Source organism: Sorex fumeus, unplaced genomic scaffold (assembly GCF_029834395.1).
Source record: "Sorex fumeus unplaced genomic scaffold, SorFum_2.1 ptg000044l, whole genome shotgun sequence".
In the NCBI taxonomy this organism is placed as follows: domain Eukaryota; kingdom Metazoa; phylum Chordata; class Mammalia; order Eulipotyphla; family Soricidae; genus Sorex; species Sorex fumeus.
Window position 1 is genome coordinate 4,347,336 of NW_026606101.1, and position 22,704 is coordinate 4,370,039.

At 37.8% G+C, this 22,704-nt stretch overlaps 1 protein-coding gene across 16 annotated transcripts in view; it reads left to right on the forward strand.

The window, feature by feature from the left end:
- The window catches only part of PTPRT (protein tyrosine phosphatase receptor type T), a 1,141,641-nt gene that overhangs the window by 904,389 nt on the left and 214,548 nt on the right, over positions 1-22,704 (forward strand). For all 16 annotated transcript variants that reach the window (XM_056121254.1, XM_056121255.1, XM_056121260.1 and 13 more), the window contains exon 12: positions 10,178-10,451. In XM_056121254.1, coding sequence (XP_055977229.1) covers positions 10,178-10,451 — 274 coding nt within the window. The remainder of the gene's footprint in view (positions 1-10,177; positions 10,452-22,704) is intronic.

The following is a 22,704-nucleotide window of genomic DNA, read 5'->3' on the forward strand; positions in this document are numbered from 1 at the left end:
ATAAATGTAAATATATACAAATTTATATAACTATATAGCACTGTAGCACTGTCCCCCAGTTGTTCATCGATTTGCTTGAGTGGGCACCAGTAATATCTCCATTGTGAGACTTGTTTTGTATAATTTATATACAAATATAAATTATATAACTAAAGTTATATTAGTTTTATCTTTAGTTATTTGGACATTCTTCAAGATTTTTAGCAATATTCTATGTCTTTTATTGTAGGAGTACTTCATCTATTATTTAGATTTATATCTAGGTATTTTACTGTATTATAATTGAAATAGTTTACTTAATTTTTTTCAAAATTAAAACTATTTGCTATTTATAAAATATAATTTATTTTGCAAAATCATTGTCTTATAAAATTTGACTTTATTAAAATTGTTTATTATTAAGGTATGCACATGTTTGTGAAGGTAAAGGAATGTGTGTATTTTTAAGAATTTTCTATATCAGTATCATATCATCTTTAAATAAAAAGGCATCTTTCTTTCCTGTCTGGGTAGCTATTTATGTATTACTTGTTTATATACTAGTTAATTTACTTTGCTTAGTTCACTAGCTAGAAGCTCTAAAATAATTTGATCAGATTTTCTTGTCTGATTCCTGATTTGAAGTGTAAATATTCAGTCTTTTACTATCATACTTAAGTATGATAATAGCTTTTCTTGTACCATAGTTGACTTTAAGTTTAGAAAATTTCTTTCCACTTCTGGTTTGTTAGTACTTTTGTATAGAAGCCATACTCAGTGGTACTGGGATTTGGGGTGTTTGGGGCTCACTTTCTAAAATGATTAAGCCATACCCAGTGATGCTCAAGGGGCCACCAGGATTACATCTGGCAGTGTTTTGAGGGCCGTGTGGTACCAGGTACTACAGATACACAAGCTAGGCATGTGCTCTACCACTCAGTTATCTTACTGCCTTTTGTTTGTGCACTTTATTATAAATGTGCAATGTTTTGGTCAAATGTTTTCTGAGTCTAATGGAATCATCATGTATTTTTCACTATATTAAAATTATTCCCTAATACATTAATTTATTTTAACATATTAAACAAAATTTCACTCTTGAATTATGTCACAACCATTTAAATATTAAGTATATTGCTTTTGTATTGATGTGTGTATTTCTATTTAATTTATTAATAAGGCCCTCCCGTTGATCATCGATTTGCTCGAGCGGGCCCAGTAACGTCTCCATTGGAGACTTTGTTGTTACTGTGTCTGGCATATCGAATACTCTCGGTAGCTTGCCGGGCTCTCCAAGAGGGGCGGAGGAATCGAACTCGGGTAGGCCATGTTGGCTGCGTGCAAGGCAGACGCCCTACCCGCTGTGCTATCGCTCCAGCAATTTATTAATATTTTCTTAAATATTTTAGGGTCTGTATTCACAAAGATGTTAATATATAGTTTTATTTTATTGCAGTATATTTCTATGGTTTTGATATTATATCCTCACAGAATTTATTTCCTTATCTTCTATTTTCTGCATGTTTGTAGAAAATGTACACTATTTATTCTTTAAATAGCAAGTAAATTTAACTGTATTTAAATAAATAATTTTAATTAGTATTTCTATTACTTTACTTGTTATGAGTATATTGAACTTTGCTGTATTTTTCTTGACTCAGTTTTGGTCAGATGTGTATTTCTAGGAATTTCTCATCTTATCTAAGTTGTTTACATTTAGGAATAGAAAATTTATCATAATACTTCCTTACAATTTTTAATTCTTCAGTGTGTATAGTGCAAGGCAAACGCCCTACCCGCTGTGCTATTGCTTGGGTAGGGCATTTACCTTGCAACACGGCTGACCTGGGTTTGATTCTTCTGTCCCTCTTGGAGAACCTAGCAAGCTACTGAGAGTATCCCGCCCACACGGAAGAGCCTGGCAAGCTACCCGTGACATATTCGATATGCCAAAAAACAGTAACAACAAGTCTCTCAATGGAGATGTTACTGGTGCCCGCTCAAGCAAATCAATGAACAACCAGAGGACAGTGCTACAGTGTGTGTAGTTATGTGTCAGCTTTAATTCTTGATTTTAATCATTTGTATCATGTCTTTTCTTTATCAGTGTAGATAAATAGTTGCCACTTTTGTTGATCTTTAAAAAAAAAAGCACAACTTTTTTCATTTATTTTGTACTCTTGTTTTATATTTTGTACTCTTGGCTTCCACTCCCATCTTCTTTCTTTTATTATTTCTGCTTATTTTGAGTTTAGTTTACTGTTGTTTTCCTTTTGCCTACAGATAAAAGCTTGGCTAGGTGTTTGAGAATTTCCTTTCTAATGAACATATTTAAAGCTATATTTTTTTAATTACTTCTGAAATGGTGATTAACAGTATCATTCAGTTTAGTCATTGCATTTTTGGGAACAGAATGTGATAGATCCTCACTTCACCATTCAGAAAGGCCCACACCATAATTTTTTAAATATGAGGAGTTGAGCAATGCCAAATTCACTTTTGATTAAATTCTTTCAGAAGCAGATCTGGAGGCCTCCGATTTAAATACAAGTATTTTGGGGGTGGTCCTAGTCAAAACCTGTAAGGGCAAGAAGGAAACAAGAAAGAGATTAAGAAACTGACAAGGAGTTAATTCTTGAATAGGCCTCTGTAAAGAAAATCCTAGGGTCGAGATATGGCCATGGATTGGGAAAGAGGAGTATTTGAACTCTCCATTCTTCCTCAACAGCAGAGGATGCTCTACGAGTTTCAAAACAGCCCTTTGAAGGTGACTATGGGCTTCATTCACAGCACAGAAGCCAATGGATGGACAGACACATCGAACCAGAAAGATTAAATATAGTCGCTGTATTCTCTTGCAAGACTAAGGGGCTTGCCCAAAGTTACACATCTATGTAATATTAACCAATCTTGCTCTAGACACCAGACTGATAAATACTAATGTTGTGTTTTAATCAATTTTATACAAATTCTATTAAAGATGGTTTATATGAGTTCTTACACTGAAGAACAGATTGTCGATTAACATTTCTTGATGGCTAGAGGCATTACTCTTTCTATATAAACAAATGCCAGTGGTTAATGTCTGGAAACTTTTCTGCATTTTTAATCACCAGAGAAAAATATAGAGACAAACTTTCTATTATTTTAATAAATTGTATCAACCTTCTGGAATCCAAAGACTGCATAAGAGAACAGTTATGCCAGCATCATAGAAAAGTGCATTTACCCAATGGTTCTTTTGATTAATATCAGGGTCATAAGTTTTCAAGGACTCCCTGTCCCTGGAGAACGTTCACTCAAATACATTTTCAAGAAAAGTTTTTATCAGTGATTACATACTTATTAGTTAGTATGTTTAGTTGAATGAGAGAACTGTTATTGTTACTGTTCAACTGGGATGAATGATGTTCCTGGTGCCCGCTCAAGTAAATTGGTGAACAACGGGATGACATTGATACAGTGATACAGTGATGGTTAGTTAAAACTGTTCCTTCTACTGTTCTCAGGATTGCCACTATCAAAGGATTATAAATTGAAAAGTCTAAGTCACCAGATCTCCTGACTTGTGGTAAATATTAATGTTAATATCATTACTATTGTAAATATTAATCACTGCATCACTGTCATCCTGTTGTTCATTGATTGCCTCAAGCAGGCCCCAGTAACGTCTCCTTTATCCTAGCCCTCAGATTTTAAAAAGTGCCACATTCGAGGCTCTTTCAGGGTCAGGAGAATGAGACCCATCAGTGTTACTGGGTTTTGGCATATTGAATACACCACAGGGAGTTTGCCAGTCTCTACCATGTGGGAAGGATACTTTTGGTAGACTGCCAGGTTCTCCAGAGTAAGAACTAGATAATAAGATGTCGCACGGCCACAAATGTGGCCGAGCGTTTCCCAAAGCAGGGTTTTATAGTCTCTGGGTCTTGGCCATTGATGGGATTACATGGCCGAGGTAAGTTGGCGGGTGTAAGCCTGCATACTGGAAGATGGTGGGTCTGGGTGGAGGAGGCCCCAGTCCCAATCCAGGCTGGCTTGTAGATCTATGCCCCGGGTCCCGCACACCTGGGTTCCTCGGCTGGTTCCTTCATGTGTGAGGCTCATCCAAATGTGTATAGAGTTGTCTGAAGCATGGCTGTGGCTGGAACTGGAGGTCTTCAGCTGTTGGGACTCTGCTCAGGGTGGGGAGGGAAACTCAACCCACCCTCCTTCAAGGGGCCCCGGTGAGGACACCCAGGCACAGAGGCAGGAGACTCTGCACTCTTGTCTTCCGGGAGCAGGGTTTTATATTCTCTGGGTCTTGGCCATTGATGGGATTACATGATGCCGGGGGCAGTTGGTGGGTGTAACACCTACATACTGGAGGATGGGGGATCTGGGTGGAGGAGGCCCCAGTCCCAATCCAAGCAGGCTTCGAAATTTACACCCCAGGTCCTGCACACCTGGGTTCCTTGGTCAGTTCCTTCATGCATGAGGCTCGTCCAAATGTGTGGAGAGTGGTCTTAAGCATGGCTGTGGCTGGAACCAGAGATCTTCAGCTGCCACGGCTCTGCTTGGGGTGGGGAGGGAAACTCAAGCCACCCTCCTCCAAGGGGCCCTAGTGAGAACAGCCAGGTGCAGAGGCAGGAGACTCTACGTATAATATTAAAATTGTATTTTTAAACTAAGCAAGTTGACTATAAGATGGATATCTGTAAGAGAGTATTTCCTCCATTGATTTTTTTTTGGCTTTTTGGGTCTCATCCAGCGATGCACTGGGGTTACTCCTGGATCATGCACTCAGGAGTTACTCCTGGTGGTGCTCAGGGGACCATGTGGGATGCTGGGAATTGAACCCGGGTTGGCCGCGTGCAAGACAAAGGCCCTATCGCTCCAGCCCCTCCTCCATTAATTTCTATATTATCTGATGCACAAACAGAACTGGGTATGCCTGGAACTTTGTTTCTGCATATAAAATCCATAAACAACAACTTATTTGTGTGGGATGATCACCTGCTCCTGTCTGGAGAAGAGACAAACTCTGGGGTATTCAGAATGATACTCCAGTGTTCCTGATGGATGTAAACTGAGTCTAAGACTTGCTTAAAATCACATTATTACTTGCCCCCTCCCTCTTCTTCCTTCACCTATATATTGGCTTCTCTTTGGTGTCACTTAATATGTAATTTATACTAAGCTTTGTCTCTGGGTCTGTTTCTGGAAAAACATGGAGAAAAACAGATTCATTTCTGAAAGAATATGGACTCCTGTGCCCCTTTCTAAAAACAGGCAATTTCTACCTATTGAGTTACATTCGCCTCTATCTGTCATCTCTCTCCAATAACCTGAATGTATTAACCCCTAGACTGAAAATCTCTTCCTAGATAAGGAAATGGGGATATAAACTTTATCAGAGATAGATGATTGGTTGGCTCTAATCTTAGATCCATTCAGAGAAGTATGATTCACCATCTAAACCAGTTGCCAGTGTTCTTCAAAATTTGCAGAGAAGTTTCTGCTGAAGAATTCCTGAAGATGTGGTTCTCAAAGGTGTTTAGGGCAACTGTCTATTGTAACATAGTATTTGGGGGACCCAGAACCAAGATAAAGTATTTCAATCTCAAGAGACAACGAAACTAAAGGATTAGAAGTTTCCAGCAAACCTGTATTTGAACAGTGAAGGAGGAGATAGAAGAGGTTCAATCACCACAGCAAAGAGAATGAGCACTGGACGATGAAAGGGACAAAATCAAAGCCAAACTGGTGAAGAAAGCTATCAACTCTTATTGACCTCTGCATTGTGGTGGGGATACCACATAGCTTCTAAATCAGGAATCCTGCAGGTGTTATGCAGAAATCATGAGACATGGACGATAAGTGAGGTAGAAAATTTGGTTTAAAGTGTCTGTCTCCTCATTGGGAGATCACAGGTCAATCCTGTGACCATTGGTGACACAGGAGTAAAAAATTTGTGAGCAAATGCTGTAGCATAGTTAGCTTTTTTAATTTAGTACTTTTTATGCTATCAGGATTTTTGTCCAAAGAACTTGTTGTATCTACTTCTTTTGCAATAACGATATGGTGGCAGGTGGCAGGGTGGATATTCTCATTTAGGAGTGATTTTAGTATCCTAGCAAGTTGAAAAGAGTGTGCATCTAGATAAATGTATTTTCAGGAGAATGATGATGAGAATGATGATGAGAATGAAGTTATATAAAAAAATTTACAGTAAATTACTGCAAGAAATAATGAACATTTTCTTGTTTCATTTTCCCCCACCCATCCTAAAGTGTATGTGTCCACGTAAAGAAGCTTGCTCAAATACCACATATTATTTCTTCTCACCTCCTCCTTAATTTTTAAGATTTCGGATCCATTGGCAAGAAAAATAATACTTATAGGACAAAATATTTTCCAGCTTTATGGCTACAATTATATCTTTGCCTCTGAATGTACTAGCTGCAGACACAGCAGGCCTGAGGGAGTGTCTGGGTATACTCTGGCACATTAATCCCTATTACACGTGAACCATATGTTGACAATACAATTTAACCCTTCAACAATTTCCTCTGCTATTCTTTGTAATTTCAGTTGAGACTGGGTTGAAATAGAGCTAAGCCATTTAGGATTTAGGCCACCAAGTGAAAATGCTCAGAAGGCTCTGTGTACAATTGTTGACTTGTGGGAAAAAGAAAAGCAAGAAAGAAGTGTGTGTGTGTGTGTGTGTGTGTGTGTGTGTGTGTGTGTGTGTGTTTGGGGGTGGGAGGTGAGGTGGGAATCAGAATATACATAAAAAGTGTCTGTCTCCATTTTTCTTGCAGTAATTAGTCTCATGGGACACTCAACCTCTCTTAACCTCAGCATTCCCATCTGTAATCTGACAGCTGGGTTGGGTTGAATTGACAAGTGAGTTCTCAGTCACCGAATTGGTGGAAGGGAGGGAGGAAATAATGAAATCATGTGCTCTGCTTCCCTCTGCAGCCTTTCAAGTGTCAGAGTACAGTGAAGACCAACTCAGTAGCCCACTCTATAGCGTCTCAGACCAATCCTGGCAGCATGTAGGTCAACTGTGTGACTGACTCAATCCATGCCAGTCCATAAAAAGAGGGGACAGACAGAGTCAGCAGAAAATTGATATAGCAATAAAAACTAGCCCCAGGGAAGCCCGCAAGACTTTAGGCTCTCATTTGAGTGGGAAAGGATGACTGACATTCATTTAAGAGTGGGATAATCATTCTGGATAGAGAAACCAAATTAAAGGACTTGTCATGTGAACAGGATTATCAGATTAGGGAAAGGGTTCATTTTAGATGGAAACAGAGACCCCTGCTTTAGTGGATGAAGCTGTTGGGTTCTCAGATCTGGTTACAACTGAATAAGTTGGATACTCCCAAGCCCAGTTCAGAGTATTTTCAGTGACATTGCCAGTCTCTGCAGGAGAACCTATGAATATGTTGTTCCTTCATCAATAATTGTCTTTTTCCCTTGCTCATAGATTAGGGTTTCATAAGACATGGTCCCTCAACAGATAGGGCTATTTATCATTCACTCTGTAGCCAGATATAAGTTCTTCTTAATACTAGTTATGTGTACAGTAATGTGGTACTGAAAACACTGATGTCGATATTCTTCTGCTCCCAGTCCATTATTCCTATTTGGTTTGGGGTCTTTGTACTATTTCTCAGGAACTGTTTTGAGCTTAGTTATCCTAATAAACAGTTATTGTATCATTTAGGACCCCCGGATTGAAGAAGGAATGAATATTGAATTTATAAGTTTTCTTAGTCTTCAGCTTTATGAACATATATTAGTAGATAATTCTCTCTTAACCACATACAAACACACACACAGAGTTGGGATATTAGACACATGCAATGTCACACGTGCTAATGTTGGTGTCCAAACATATTAATCAAACTAGTTCCAGGCATCTGGATGTTATCTATGTCTACTTATTCAGAAAGCTTATACATTTGCTGAGTTTTCAGATAACCCAATTCCACAGATCCTCACTTGGATATTGGACCTTGAATGGGGTACAAGCTCCATTAGAGACTGTTCATTTTTGCTCCGGGCCATTCCGTGTTCTCTGGGTAATCAAATCCTTGTTCAGATGCTACATTAGATAGCAAGAATGCTCACTGGGTTATTTCTTACCTTCTTTCAGAAATACACTTCCTTGACACCTAGTTCCCACTTATTTGCTGATTATTTCCATGCTCAGGTAAAGTCAGAAGGAGACCTATTATTTTGAGTGCATCACATTTACTCAGAATTTTGAGTGCATCACATTTACTCATTTACTTCCTCAGTAACCCCCTTTTCTCAAAATGTAATAATCCAGTACCTCTGTTTTTACCTACATTGTGCTACTTAATCAAATGTCTTTAGATTGTCAGTACAATGGACAGAAAGTAGTTCACACCTTGTTCCATTTTCATAAACTATGTATGAATTCTCTCTGCCATCTTTTAATAGCTCATACAAAGCCACTATAGCTGTCACATCATAAATTCACAGAAATATACAGAAACACTTTTTGAACAAATAATTTATTCTTATATCATAAGCCTCCAAGATCAATGCAATGAAGATCTTCTAAAATAAAATTTATTCAAGAGAAAAACAAACTGTATATAGTCAAAAGTAGTCAATATTATCCAAAAATCACAACCTTTAGCATAACTTTTATGCCTACTTGTTTTTGATGCAGTTATTGTTCAATTAAGGGTTGAGCAGGGGAAAGGAGGTGGGCACACTGGTGATGAGTGTTGTGTTGAACTTATGTGCTTAAAAAACCATAAATAACAATATTGTAAATCATGGAATATAAATTGGTAAAGAACATAAGTGCTTAGCCATCCCTATCATGCACTAGAACCTTATGTACTTCTCTCCCCTCTTTTAGCTTTAGTTTCTTTTTTAAAACATTTTGTTTTCTTTTATTGAATCACCAGGAGATGCACAGTTACACTGTTGTTCACATTGGGTTTCAGTTCTACGATATTACTTCACCGGTGTTCATTTCCCTTCACCAGTGTACCACCAATGTCCCCTGTTTTTCTTATTTACTTCTTATTTGTAGAGAATGATCAAAGAACATCAGACAGGAGTTCTAGGGAATCACTGTTTGTCTTTTTTCGTGTTTTCTACATTCAGACTGATTTGCTCTCATGCTTATTTTTGGTTAAGTTTATTTCAATTTGATTTATTTACACAGCTTTCATTGATCACTTGCTGGGTATCAGGCAACCTGCTGGGCAATGTGTACTGGGATAAAATGATGGAGAGATGACTAAGCCACAGCTCTCACTCGCCAAATGGTCAACACCTACTCTGCCAGACAGTAGTCTCATGCTTATGTTATTGCAGTCCCAAGCAGAGAGCCATTAGTGAGCTATAAGAAAACTAAGTGGGAGGAAGAAACTCATCAAAATAGGCAGTTTATAGAGGCTTTACAAGAGTTTGTCAAGGATAGGTTTGGCTTTATTGAAAGATTTCCACAAGCAGAAGTGGGCAGGTGGATGAATCATGAGCTGATAATAGTAAGATGTGGGATCCAGAGGATGTTTGGATAAAATCACGAGGTCTAAAGAAACAAGAATGGGAAGTGTATTATAAAATTTTCTGAAATGTAGCTTGGAAGCAAAGCATAAAGTTCTTGATATTCCAGAATGAAAAGTTTATATTGTAACATTCATAGTATGGACAGTGCTTGGAAATACTTTAAGAGACACTGTTGTAGGATTAAGAAGGTTAATGACTGGTTAACTGATCAAGTACAATTAGTGGGGCCCAGTTGAGTCCATAGAATGGTTAGGCAGTTTTCCAACTTTAGCATCTTGAATGAAAGAGGGGAAAAGGGAGGGGACAAATTCAGAGTGTTACATAGATCACTGCTGGTGGAGAGCAAGCACTCAGAGGCAGAAATGGAAAATTCAGTACATGGTCACTGGGAAGACAATATGCTCTTACTAAGAAAAGAAATGCAGAAGAAGTAGATGGGTTATAAAGGGGTTGGAGCTGAGTTGCAATTTTGTGCATATCCAGTGGGTGCTGGTTTGGACACACCAAAATAGAGCCCAACCTTTAGATAGCAATGGATTTGGAAATTTGAAACTCAAGAGGGAGATTGACATGATGATAAAACAATGATGATAAAACAAGTTGATTACTCCAGGGAGCTGCTCATTTGCTTCTTCTCTTTTATGTCCAGTGTGTATCAGCTAGTTGTCAAGGAGGAACGGCTTCAGAAGTCTCGGAGAGCAGCTGACATCATTGAGTGCTTCTCAGTGCCTGTGAGCTATAGGAATGCCTCCAACCTTGATTCTCTACACTACTTTGCTGCTGAATTGAAGCCTGCCAACCTTCCTGTCACCCAGCCATTTACTGTGGGTGACAACAAGACTTATAATGGCTACTGGAACCCTCCTCTTTCCCCTCTGAAAAGCTATAGCATCTACTTCCAGGCACTCAGCAAAGCAAATGGAGTAAGTATGGTCACATGGAGGACATTTCTTATCCTGTTTGTACTTTCCCATCCACAAATAAGAAGATGGCTTGATTTTTGAGCACAAGCTGACCTCCTAAGGTTCATGGGACATGAGTCCCAGGTTTTGTTCTATTTTGTTTTGTTGTTTGGGTTTTATTTTTGCAAATAAGGGTGTTTTTTTTTTATCATAGCTAGTCAGTTACATTGTGTATGGCTTCTAAAATGCTACAGTGGTGTAGATGAATAGTTGAAAAAGACTCCATACCCCATAAACCTAAAATATTTACTATATGGCTCTTTATAGGAAAAATATCTATAGATTTTTCTCCTGTTACTGGAGAAAAAAATCACGTCATTTGGAAAAATTGCATAACATGAATCTTGATTTTCTCATTTATAAAATAATACCTATCATTTTGATATCTTTGAATAAACTTATCATGTTTTATTTAATTGGTTAATATTAACTCCTTTGTCATTATCATTATCCACATTAAAAAGTACTTTTCCTTGCAAAGACAAGATAATCTTTTCATGTATCAAATACTTCATTACTCAATATGGGGTACTGATGCAACTTCATGGAATAACATATTTAAAAGGATATGAAGCCCTTCTATGCCTCTGTTCTTCCCCCTGAACATAAAATAGTGCTTTAATAAGCATTGCACCAACAGAGTTAACTATTTTTGGCTCTTTATTCTCTCCAATGACAGAGAACTCATATCTTTAGTAATAAATTTGCTAATCTTTGATGATATCCTGTAACTCAGTTAAAGTTTTATATTTTAAACAAATAAATTTATTTTATTGTACTATCTCCCCATTGCTTCGGTTCATAATCTTTGGACTTGAGGTAACCAGAGAAACCACAACCTCACGTGTTATCTCAAATCCATGAGATCTTTTCTAGCATCCTGTTTTATTCTATATAGAAACACACCCATATGATTTTATTTTATGCAAGCTAAATGTCTTAATTACCTATTTGGACACAAAGTGCATTCCCCTGTCAGATGCTTTTTGTGGACATACTCTAGATTGCCATATTTCATTTATCAAATATATAATTAACATTGACCTACAGTAGATCTTATGGTTCACATTACAATTATTTAGTACATGTGCTCTAAGAACTTATATAAAAATCATATGTGCCATTTCCACAGTGTATCTGAAGAAAGGAAAGATAAGATGAAAGAAAGATCTGGTGAAGTGAATTACAGTAGACCATAAAGACTCTGGGTGCAAGAGCTTATAGTTCGATGGTGGCAATCATTGCTTCCAGAGAAACTTCGATGAGGAACTACTTAACATTTTAAGTGTCCATAAACCCATTTAAATTCCACATTGGTATCTCTGTTTCTATATTTATTACTTGTGCAAGAACACGTTTTATAGAAAGTGTAAAACTACAGGGAGATCATTGTCTGCCAGACTGCTTTCCACCTGTTTCACTAGTTTTCCCTCTGCATGTGTACTGATGTATTGAGGATGCAGATATAAAGAGGGCAGAAGCATCTGGAAGCCAATATTTTCATAGTTCTTTGCATCCTTTACTTACCAGTTTGTTGGTTATAAACTGATCTTTGAGAAGACCCACCTTGCCTGGTCTTGGCAATATATCAAGAGGGACTCTTGGGTTTCCATGCTGTATAAAGGAACACTATTTCTGAACTCAGGTCACTTTATCACACTCTTACTAAGATTTTCACACAACCCAGCAAGATACTAACTTTACTGAACATAAGATACTGGCAAATGGACCCCGGGAGGAATTTTTCCAGCCCAAAGCATGGTTATCCCTGAGCATAGCATTACATGAGAAAGATGTTGAAAGTTTTCTGTTATACAATACACAATCATATAATACACCTTGTCCTTGAGAGATGGAGTTTACCCTTGGGGGAAAAAAGAACTCCTGCTCTCAACATACTTTATTCAGGAAACACTATATACTATTCCTTCCAAAATGAATGAGGCTATTTAATTACTTAAGCCTTCAACCCCATACCATGTGTACTCTCGATTTGGAAATAAGATTTGCAATAATGAAACAGAAGCAGGAATTGAACTGGATGGGTGCTCATGCCAGGTGCCAGGTGTCTTCAGGGTACAGTTAGCCTTGCAGAATCACAGAGGAAAAGCTTTGGGAGCTGAGTATTCAGTGTTGTATTTGTTCTGACAAGAGGAAAACCACATGCTGCTTCAAATTACTGTATTTAGTATTAAGTTTTACTGAAAAGTGTTGGGTGAAAGGGTCATAAGAACAGGAAAACCATTCTCAGTCAAATAGCTCTCTTTGTAGGCCCTTTCAGATTTCTCCATATCACAAAGAAAAGCAGACAATGCAGGTAAGCCTGGGGGAGTTTTGAGGAGAAAATGTTATAACCCAGAAATTCCTTATCAGCCAAGTTGTTGTTCTTGTGCAAATACATCAGAAAGACATCCTCAGTATCTAGAGGCTCCCACATGCCCCGCTTCTAATAAATCATTCAAAGAACAATTGACTGAGCAATGAATCAAAATAAAGAAATCAAGAATAGAGAAAGAGGGAATAAAAAGATTCACAGTGGGCATAGACTAATTGAACAGAATGATAATGCTGAATAATTGCTCAAAATGCATTACAGAAGAGAAGGTTAATATAAAGTAGTTACCTATGAGAAAAATATGTACTGTAAAAATTAACAACAATTATTCAACCCTACACTTCACTGTTAACAAAAATTGAGAGTCAAAGGATTGATGAGTGTAAATAAATATCTGCTAATGTCCCTCTTTGGCAGGATATTATTTTTAAAAACCTGCTCTTTTTTGTTACTAATTGTTTTTTAAGTATAGCACTGTAGCACTGTCGTGTAGCACTGTCCTCCCATTGTTCATCCATTGCTCGAGTGGACACCAGTAACGTCTCCATTGTGAGACTTGTTGTTACTGTTTTTGGAATATAGAATATTCCACGGGGAGCTGGCCAGGCTGTGTCGGCGAGCGCGATACTTTTGGTAGCTTGCCGGGCTTTCCGAGAGGGATGGAGGTATCGAACCCAGGTGGGCAGCATGCAAGGCAAATGCCCTACCCGCTGTGCTATTGTTCCAGCTCCAGTTTATATTATATCTCTCCACTTTATATAGAGTGTTCTTAATATAAAGGTAGCCCCTTCTCCCTCCCCTCCCGAGGTATCAGATGAAGTCAGAGAATAATAATTTATAAAGAAAACGAGAGGAGCCTGAGTGATAGTGGGTATGGTGCTTTCCTTGTACATGGCTGACCCAAATTCAGTCCCTGGCACAACATATGTCCCCCAAGCCTTCTAGGAGAGATCCTTGAGTTCAGAGCCAGGAGTAATTGCTGTACATCACTGGATGTGCCTCCTCAAAAACAGAAAGAATAGAAAGATAAACAAAGAAAGCTGTGAGTGAGTGGTGCTACATGGAAAGTATCATGCTAAATGAAATGCGTCGGAAAGAGAGGGACAGACATAGAAAGATTGCATTCATCTGGGAAACATAAAGTAACAAAATAGGAGACTAACACCCAACAATAGCAGAGATAAGTACCAGGAGGTTTACTCCATGACTCGGAGGCCAGCCGCACACACTAGGGAAAAGGCAGCACAGATAGAGAAGGGAGGACCAAATAAAAGGTATTGGGAGGATCCTCCCAGGATGGGAGATGCGTGCTGAGAGTAGATGTTAGACCGAACATGATTGCCACTCAATGCCTCTTTTGCAAACCACAGCACCCAAAAGGAGAGAGAGAATAAAAGGAAATGCCCTGCCACAGAGGCAGGGTGGGATGTGGGGGACGGGGGGTGGGAGGGATACTGGGATCCCTGGTGGTGGAGAATGGGCACTGGTGGAGGGATGGGTATTCAATCATTGTATAACTGAAACCCAAACACAAAAATTTGTAATCTACAACTGTACCTCATGGTGTTTCACTAATAAAAATCTAAAAAAAGGAAAGAAAGCTGTGAGTGAACATGAAAATCAGCAACTATAAAACAAGTCAGAAGTCAGTAGCTAATGCAGGAACTTATATCCCCTCACAAAAAAGGTGAAAAATGACTTGAGTCAAACAGGAAGCAAAATTTGCCAAATCTATAACACTGAAATATTAAAAGCAAAGAATGGGTCAAAGTTATAATAAACTAAGCAAATTAAAGCCAAAAAAGAACATTTGTTGCAGCATGATGGTGCTGGCTAATTAACTATTTAAAATTTTTAATTGTTCCCAACCCTATTCCTGCAAGTCTCTTAAAATTTGCATGCAAAATTTAGGGTACATTTATTCTATGAATACAAAGGATAGTTTTTCAACTTTGCATAGTGGTTAAATATCCAGTCTTTTAAATCTGACAACCTACACATAAACCCTTGTAATTATGACACTTTAAGTAAGCTGTTAAAAGAGCTATATAAGATTGATTAATTAAGTAAACACTGGCAAACATATGCTATGGGTCTGAGAAAGATACTTCTAAGAGGAATAAAATAGTAAGCCAAACAATTTTTTAAAAATAACAAAACAAAACAGAAGCCCTACCTTCAAAGTCCTTACTGTGTGACAGGATACAGACCACCCCAAAGAGAAATAATATATCAAATAATTATTATGTTTAGGGATGTGGACGTAACTTATTAAATGTTACCCATTGCTTTGATGAGAAGACATTTAATCAGTTTCATGTGATCTATTTATATTTTTTAATTCTACTATGGAGAATCCAAATATGATGTACCCTACGAACCATAATGCTCAGTGTCCTTGTAATCATTTCCATGATATATAACCTGTTCACAGGAATTTGTGTTGGCAATTTTGATGGCTGTAGTCATATCCCATTTATCCATTGATTCTTATACACTGCAAAGGGCAGTCCAAGTAATCGAAGTACTGTCTTAGGTGCTGAATTTTCAGCACTAGTCCTTGTTTTGAAATGGGTCTTACTATAAATATTTGCTTTGGATAAAACTATATTGTAGATCTATAAATTTTTTAAATTTTATTTTATTTTGAATAATAATTATCTGACCCCTAACTAAACTCAAGAATCTCCAATAAAATGTCTGTGGCCTTTTATAGCTTCAGCTATACCGAACTTCTCTAAAGGAAGAAAATTGATTCCTTTGTGGGACTGGTGAAATAATTAGAATTTTCTCCTTATATGAAACCAAATCCTGTCTTCTTAGCTCATTTATCTTGGGAATTTATATTAATTTATTAAAGTAAAATTTTTCTTTTACATATCAGGGTTTTGGGAAAATATCATAATACTGCCTTCCCATCCCTATCTGCAAGGTTATTTCTTATTTGCATTTTCTGTGTGATTGCTTCCATTTCTGAACTGGCATGAGTTCCATACCTCCTTCATCTGATATTTTTCTCTTCATTCATAAATAAATGCCCATTTGCAATGGCCTCCATAAAAAGGGATGCTTTATCTTCAGACAGTGTTAGATCATGCCTACCACATTTTAATTAACCCCCCTCTTTTGATCACTTTCTAAGATATGACTAACCAAAAACCTCAGGATATATTCTCATTTCGGGACATTAATGCAAGCTGTTATTTTACCTAAATCTCTCCTATATTCTTTGGAGAACTAGTTTCTTCTCATCTTTTCAGGCCTCACCTTCAATGTTTATTTCTCTGGGAACTTTGTGGCCATATTATCTAAGAACTATTCATACTGGCACTTTCTTAGGCATTAGACCTTTCTGTAATACTGAGTATACTTTTAGTTATTGTTTTGTATTGTTCATCCCTTCCTCATTAGACTGAGAGCTTCAGCAGGTAGGAATCCTGTTTGCTGCTATATTTTCAACACTGAGCATAGTATTTAAGGTAATTTAGGTACTTGATAATCATTTGGTGAATGAAGATATTATCTATTTCATTTTTGCCGTTAGCCCCAGTTTCCTCAGTTATGAACTGAAATAGAACACTTTGCCTCATACACTCACATTAAGGATTAAATGAGTAAAGATTTTTGATACAGAAGTTCAAGTGTCAGTGCTAATTTTCCATTCAGTGTAGGATATGCAATGGTGTTTGAGCCATTTTTACCATAGACAGATATGTCCAAAAGGAACTTCCTTACATCAGATTAGTAAGACATTTCCACAGATATTGAAAATTGCAACTCCCATGCACCAGACTTCTGGGTAGCCTTGATTTCCTCCAAGTTGTTCAAATGGTACCAGAGTAACTGTCTCTCTTATAAACAGTGGGTGGGTCAAGTTTTGCATTGTTTCTTTTCCACACATCCCAGAATGAAGTCTGCTGATTCTACTCTTCTCTGTGTCTCCACCACTATTAGCCATGATTGTGAAGTTGAAAGAGCCATAATTAGTGGTTGAATGCAAAACAAGTGTGGTGAATTTCATGAAAATATCCATCAGAAGCCATCTTTTGTTGGGCAATGCTTTTGTGTGGGTTTTATTTATGCAGAGAAAAAAACTCTTTTCTTTCCATATTCTTTTCCTCCTGAGAGACCACATTTAACCTGGGTGATGACTCTGCCAAATAGTGAGCTAAATAAGATAAGTGGGAGGTAGCAGGTGATTGTTCTGTTTCTCTCACTTTCTCTTCAGTTCCTGAACTCAATCGCCTCTTGAGAGCAGTTGAAATCCAGATGCTATTTTGAATGGGTTCTTGTGTTTGCTGTGTAATCATGTTATAATAGATGGGATGATCTAGGTAGAGCAGGGTTGGAGGGGAATATATGTCTCTGAATTGGTTGTGAGAAATTATAGTCAGTTGTGTCCAAGTGCTTGCAAAAATAATGTTTGTATGTACATGATAGTTTTTTGGTGACATGTGGGGTAGAGAAACAGAGTTTGGCAGATTTGTTTCTAGCTATATAAAGTTGAGCTGCCCACTTAATATCTTGGAATGTATAAAGTGATTAATATTCTGTTGACCCTAAATTTAGGGAGAGTAAATAAACAATTCATAGAAATTATCTGTGATAGTAGTTGCTATAATTATTGTTTTTCCTTTTGCTATTTTCCTGCGTAATGACATGATTGGACCATACCTAACCTATTCCGTGTGGAATTGACCTCCCTTGAAAGCAGATAATGACTAATTCTGGAGGACTTCAGAAAATGGTTGTATCACTGTTGTTGATTACCATTACTCACCAATGTTTCCATTTCTTTAGATTCTTTTTTAAAGTTTTGTATATGATTTCAGGCCTGGTGTCTGATCTTCTTGAATCTTTTAAAGTAATGTATAGTCTTTTATTTTGTAACTTTTAAAATTTTATTTGTATAAAATTGTTCACAATGATTTACTATGTTCAGTATTCCAACACCAAGCCCACACCATTATACCTTCCTACCACCATTATTCCAATTTTCCCAACCACCACCCAAGCCTCCCCAATAGCAGGCTTAAATGATTTATTTTGTGTTGCTTGTTATTATTCATTTACTAAAAATAATCAAAAAAGATTTCCTTAGAAGAAAGTGTGTGAAGATTGTTGTATCTTACCTTGGAGCCATTAAGTCCTTATACAAGAGATTACTAACATATTGTTACAGGTTAAGCCTTTTGTGTTAATATTTTCTTAATAGAGATTGGTTGCCTTCTACATTACACCCTACCCAATGTGGTGTGCTACTCCTGGTATGTTAGTGTTGTAGAATATGAGATGTCATGCAGCTGCAAATTCAGCTGCACGCTCTAGGAATTCTAAATTTTTGATGGGGTGATGAAGCTGGAATTAAACTTTTAACTGGATGGTGACTTTAGGGTCCAAAATCATCTCTACAATTTGCTGATCTCTTTCAAGATTTATTTATGAGTCTCTGGATCATGGCCAGATAATGAGTTTATATGGTGCCAGAGGCAGTTCATGGATGTGACTGCCAGCTCCCGGAAAAACAAGTTGGGGGTGGGAGGGGGGAGGGTTGAGGCAGGTCACCCATTCATGACTCACAGCCAAGAGTTTGACCTCACTTCATATTGTCTATTCCCTTATTTTTCTTCTCTCTATATATATGTTTCTCTATTTTTTGTTTCTCTATAAATATGTTTCCCTATTTCTCTAGATTACATTGAGATAATCTAGTATTTGCTCTTCTTTCTCTGACTTATTTCCTATCCATGTTATATCAAGCTGTAAGATTTCATCTTTTCTTAAAGATGCATAGTATTCCATTGCATATGTATCCAACCATCTGTGCTTGGGCATTTGGGTTATTTCCATATACTAGCTATTGTACTTAGCATTACAATGAGGAAAGGTATATAGATATCTTTTTGAAATAATTTGGTTATGATCATGTTTTTCCCAACCTCTTTTCTTATTCTCTTTCTAGTTTAGTGAATGTTCATGTAAGAAGTGCTCATGTGGACTGTAGAATGAGAAAATGTGGGAGATCCAAGCTCAAATGGGTTAAAGTTAAGAGCACACAAGAGAGATCCTGGCTTGCATCATCAATGTTTACAAGGAGTTTGTTTTTTTTTAAAAAGAAACTTTTAAACTCTTTAGGATAAACTAAGATATACTGCATTACTGAGCAGCCATAATATCTCAGTGTTTTAGCATAAAAATAAAATTTTTCACCTTTCAGTATTCATAAAATGGATCTGCAAAAGGGCTTTGCTTACCATTATCCACTGGAAACTCTGGCTGATATTCATATGGAATGATGATCCTTCAACCTCCAAGACAGAGTAAAAAGTGGGAATGAAGGCATGGGTTCTAAAAAGTTTCACTCAAATGATGCCCAAGGCTTTCACATTTCATTGGGCAACACTAGTGATATAACATGCTTACATTAAAAATCAAAAAATGAGAAACTGATGGAGAGATTGTACATAAATATAAATAAATAAATAAATAAATAAAACACAAATAAAAACGCAAATAAAAGACTATCCCTAATGATTATTGTGGGTGAGAGGATGGGTCATATATGTTGCTGGGATTGAACTCTGGTCAGCTGCATGCAGCTAACTACAGCTAAGTACAATTCAATTTAAACTGAATTATTCACTTCTTGTATAGGTTCTAGTCTGGATAAATCCCCAGTGCCATATGTTCCCTCAAGCATTACTGGGGATAGTTGTAGAAACTCACAGGCACCTACCTCTTGGGCTATAGCAATGAAAAATTGGCCTGGTTGGCCAAGAATTACCAGGAATAACCCAAAGGCTCAAAAGCACCACCCCACCAAAAAATAAGTAACATTTAAAGAAGGAATGGGGACAGTGTCTGCATTTTCTTAGGATAACTGGAGTATTTGAAGACATGCCCAATGACCACCACAATTATGCCAAACACAGTAACAACAAAGTCTCCAATGGAGACGCTACTGGGCCCGCTCGAGCAAATCGATGATCAATGGGAGGGCCTTTACTTACTTTATTCTCACAATATATCACTTACTCCTGAATAACCTGTGCAACCCAGATCCTGAACACTCTATTACTGCTGTATCCTAGATGGTAAGCAAAGTACTTCTACCTGTCATCCTGATTAGACTTACACAGTGCCTGAATTTACATCATTGGATGGCTTGGCTGCTAGAAGCACCCTGAAATCTTATGGAGTCTCATCTGCTTTATGCCATATTGGGTTTTTAGTCACTTCTTACTTCTTGCCTCTATGGAGATATAGTAAGGATTGTCTACTACCTCCTATGACATAGTTCTACATTGAAAGGCAGTCGTTTTCTTAATTCTGTCATGCAGTTGATTGGCCTCAGAAAGCATTATCTCTATAACCACTTTGGGGAGACTTGCCTGGTAAATGCCCCTCCCACTTCTTGTCCTCAGAAGTGTCTAGGTGTCATATGGGGCCTTTTCTCAGTTCTCAATGGATCTTTTCTCTAGAGAGGTACCTGGTCCCTTGGATATATGCACTTCCAAGTCTCTATTCCACCATTTGCATCTAATTGCATGATCTTGAAAGCTCTGAACTTCTGTTGAAACCCTGCTGAGTCTGAAACTTCTTTCTTGAAGTGAGAGAGAAATTCCCTTGGTGTCACCTTGTACAAATACCAAGATGGTTGCTCCCAGGATGCTCATTTATTTTTCACTCACTCACAGTTCCTACAGATTTTATTATCATGGTATGAGACTCGAGGGACCTTGAACATTTTCCTTTCAATGCAAATAAGCTTTAGACTAATTTGGAGAAGAAAATGAAGGTTACCCAAATGTTGATGTCCGATCATTTTGTCAGTCCAGGCCTGGAGTCATCATTGCTTCATATCCCATGTTCCCAAAGGCTCATGGAAAGTAAGGCAAAGTTTTCCTATAGTGGGATCCTTCTATTAGCTTGAAAACTGAGCAATTTCATGAAGCTTGGCCCATTTAATATCCAAATTATGAGAAAATGCAGAAGTCAATAAGGAGATTTCTTTAAAAACTAAGAATATAGCTTCCATATGACCCTGCAATTTTGCTTCTTCGCATCTGTACTAATTATGCAAAAACATTAATTCAAACTGATATCTATACACCTTTGTTCACTGTCATACTAAGTACAATAGCTATGATATGGAAGTAACTCAAATATCCAACAACAGATGATTTGGATATATATGTAATGGACACTATTCATCTGTAAGAAAAGATGAAAACTTACACCTTGCTTTAACATAGATAGAAAATAATTCAGAAGGAGAATAACAAATACCAGATGATCTCAATCATCTATAATATATAGAGAAACAGAATTAGAGAATAGACAATATCGAGTGTGGCCAAAACCTTTGGCTTTTGATTAAAAAATCTGAGATTAACTATTAGGGGTATAGAGGCAGAAAAGAGACAGACTAGAGCTGTGTATGGTCACACTAGGGATGGTCATGGAAGCTTTTGTACACTTTGGTGGTAGCAGTGGTGATGTAATACCTCTGGTCATGAAAATAAATAGTTTTACAAAACCATTTACCAAACTATGGAACAAATTAAATGAATCTGTCTGAACTCAGAAACTAGATCAATGGGTTTAAGAATTGATTTTTTTTAGAAGGAGAGAGATGGACACAGAATTCTCTCTCTCATGTACAGTATATAAAGAAACATAATGTTGGAATAACAAATACCCCCAAGACAATAGAAACAAACAACATGAGAAGTGGTCTTCATTAGGAAACATGCCACTTATGGGGGCTGAAGGATAGGACAGGGAGAGGACAATATCAATAGTCACGATCACGACCATCCTGTTATTCGTTGATTGCCTCGAGCAGGCCCCAGTGACGTCTCCTTCATCCTAGCCCTGAGATTTTTAAAAAAGTGCCATATTCAGGGCTCTTTCAGAGTTAGAAGAATGAGACCCATCATTGTTACTGGTATTTGGCATATTGGGTACGCCACGGGGAGTTTGCCAGACTCTGCCGTGTGGGCAGGTTACATTCGGTAGCCTGCCAGTTTGTCCAAAGTAGGAATGAGATAATAAGATGTCGAGTGGCCGCAAATGCGGCCGCGTGCTTCCGGGAGCTGGATTTTATAGTCTCTGAGTCTTGGCCGTTGATGGGATTACATGGTGCCAGGGGACCAGTTGGTGGGTGTGACCCCCCCTACTGGAATTTGGAGGATCTGGGTGGAGGATGCTCAGCCCCGATCAGAGTAGGCTTGGAGATCTCAGTCCTGGGACCTGCATGCCTCTGTTCCTCTGCCAGTACCTTCACGTGTGCGGAGAGTGGTCTCAGCATGGTGGTGGCTGGTTCTGGAGGTCTTTGACTGCCAGAGCCCTGGTCGGGGTGGGGAGGAAAACTCAGCCCGCTCCCTTCCAAGGGGCCCCTGTGAGGACAGCCAGGAGCGGGGACAGGAGACTGTGCCGGGAGCTGGGTTTTATAGTCTCTGAGTCTTGGCCGTTGATGGGATTACACTATTGTAATATCAATAGTGTTATGCATAAAATGTTATCATGAAACTACATAAAACTACAAAGTTATTTATGATTGTATTTTACTATAGTAAACTATAGTTCAGAAACTTAATTTTAATAAAGAGACTCTCATCGAGGCAGACCGGGGGTTATTGGTGGAGGGAGGTGGACACTAGTAAAGGGATTAGTATGAACATATTGTAGTAAAGGGTTTAGTATAAAAACATTGTATATGTAAAATACAATCACAAATAACTTTGTAGTTTCATGGTGATTGAATTAAAAAAATTGAGTTTTTAAGTTTTCAACTACTGACATAGCAAACCTCAGTTATTCAATAAAATAAATGGATTTCAAAGTTTATTAACTTTCACTATCCTTGATGTCTCC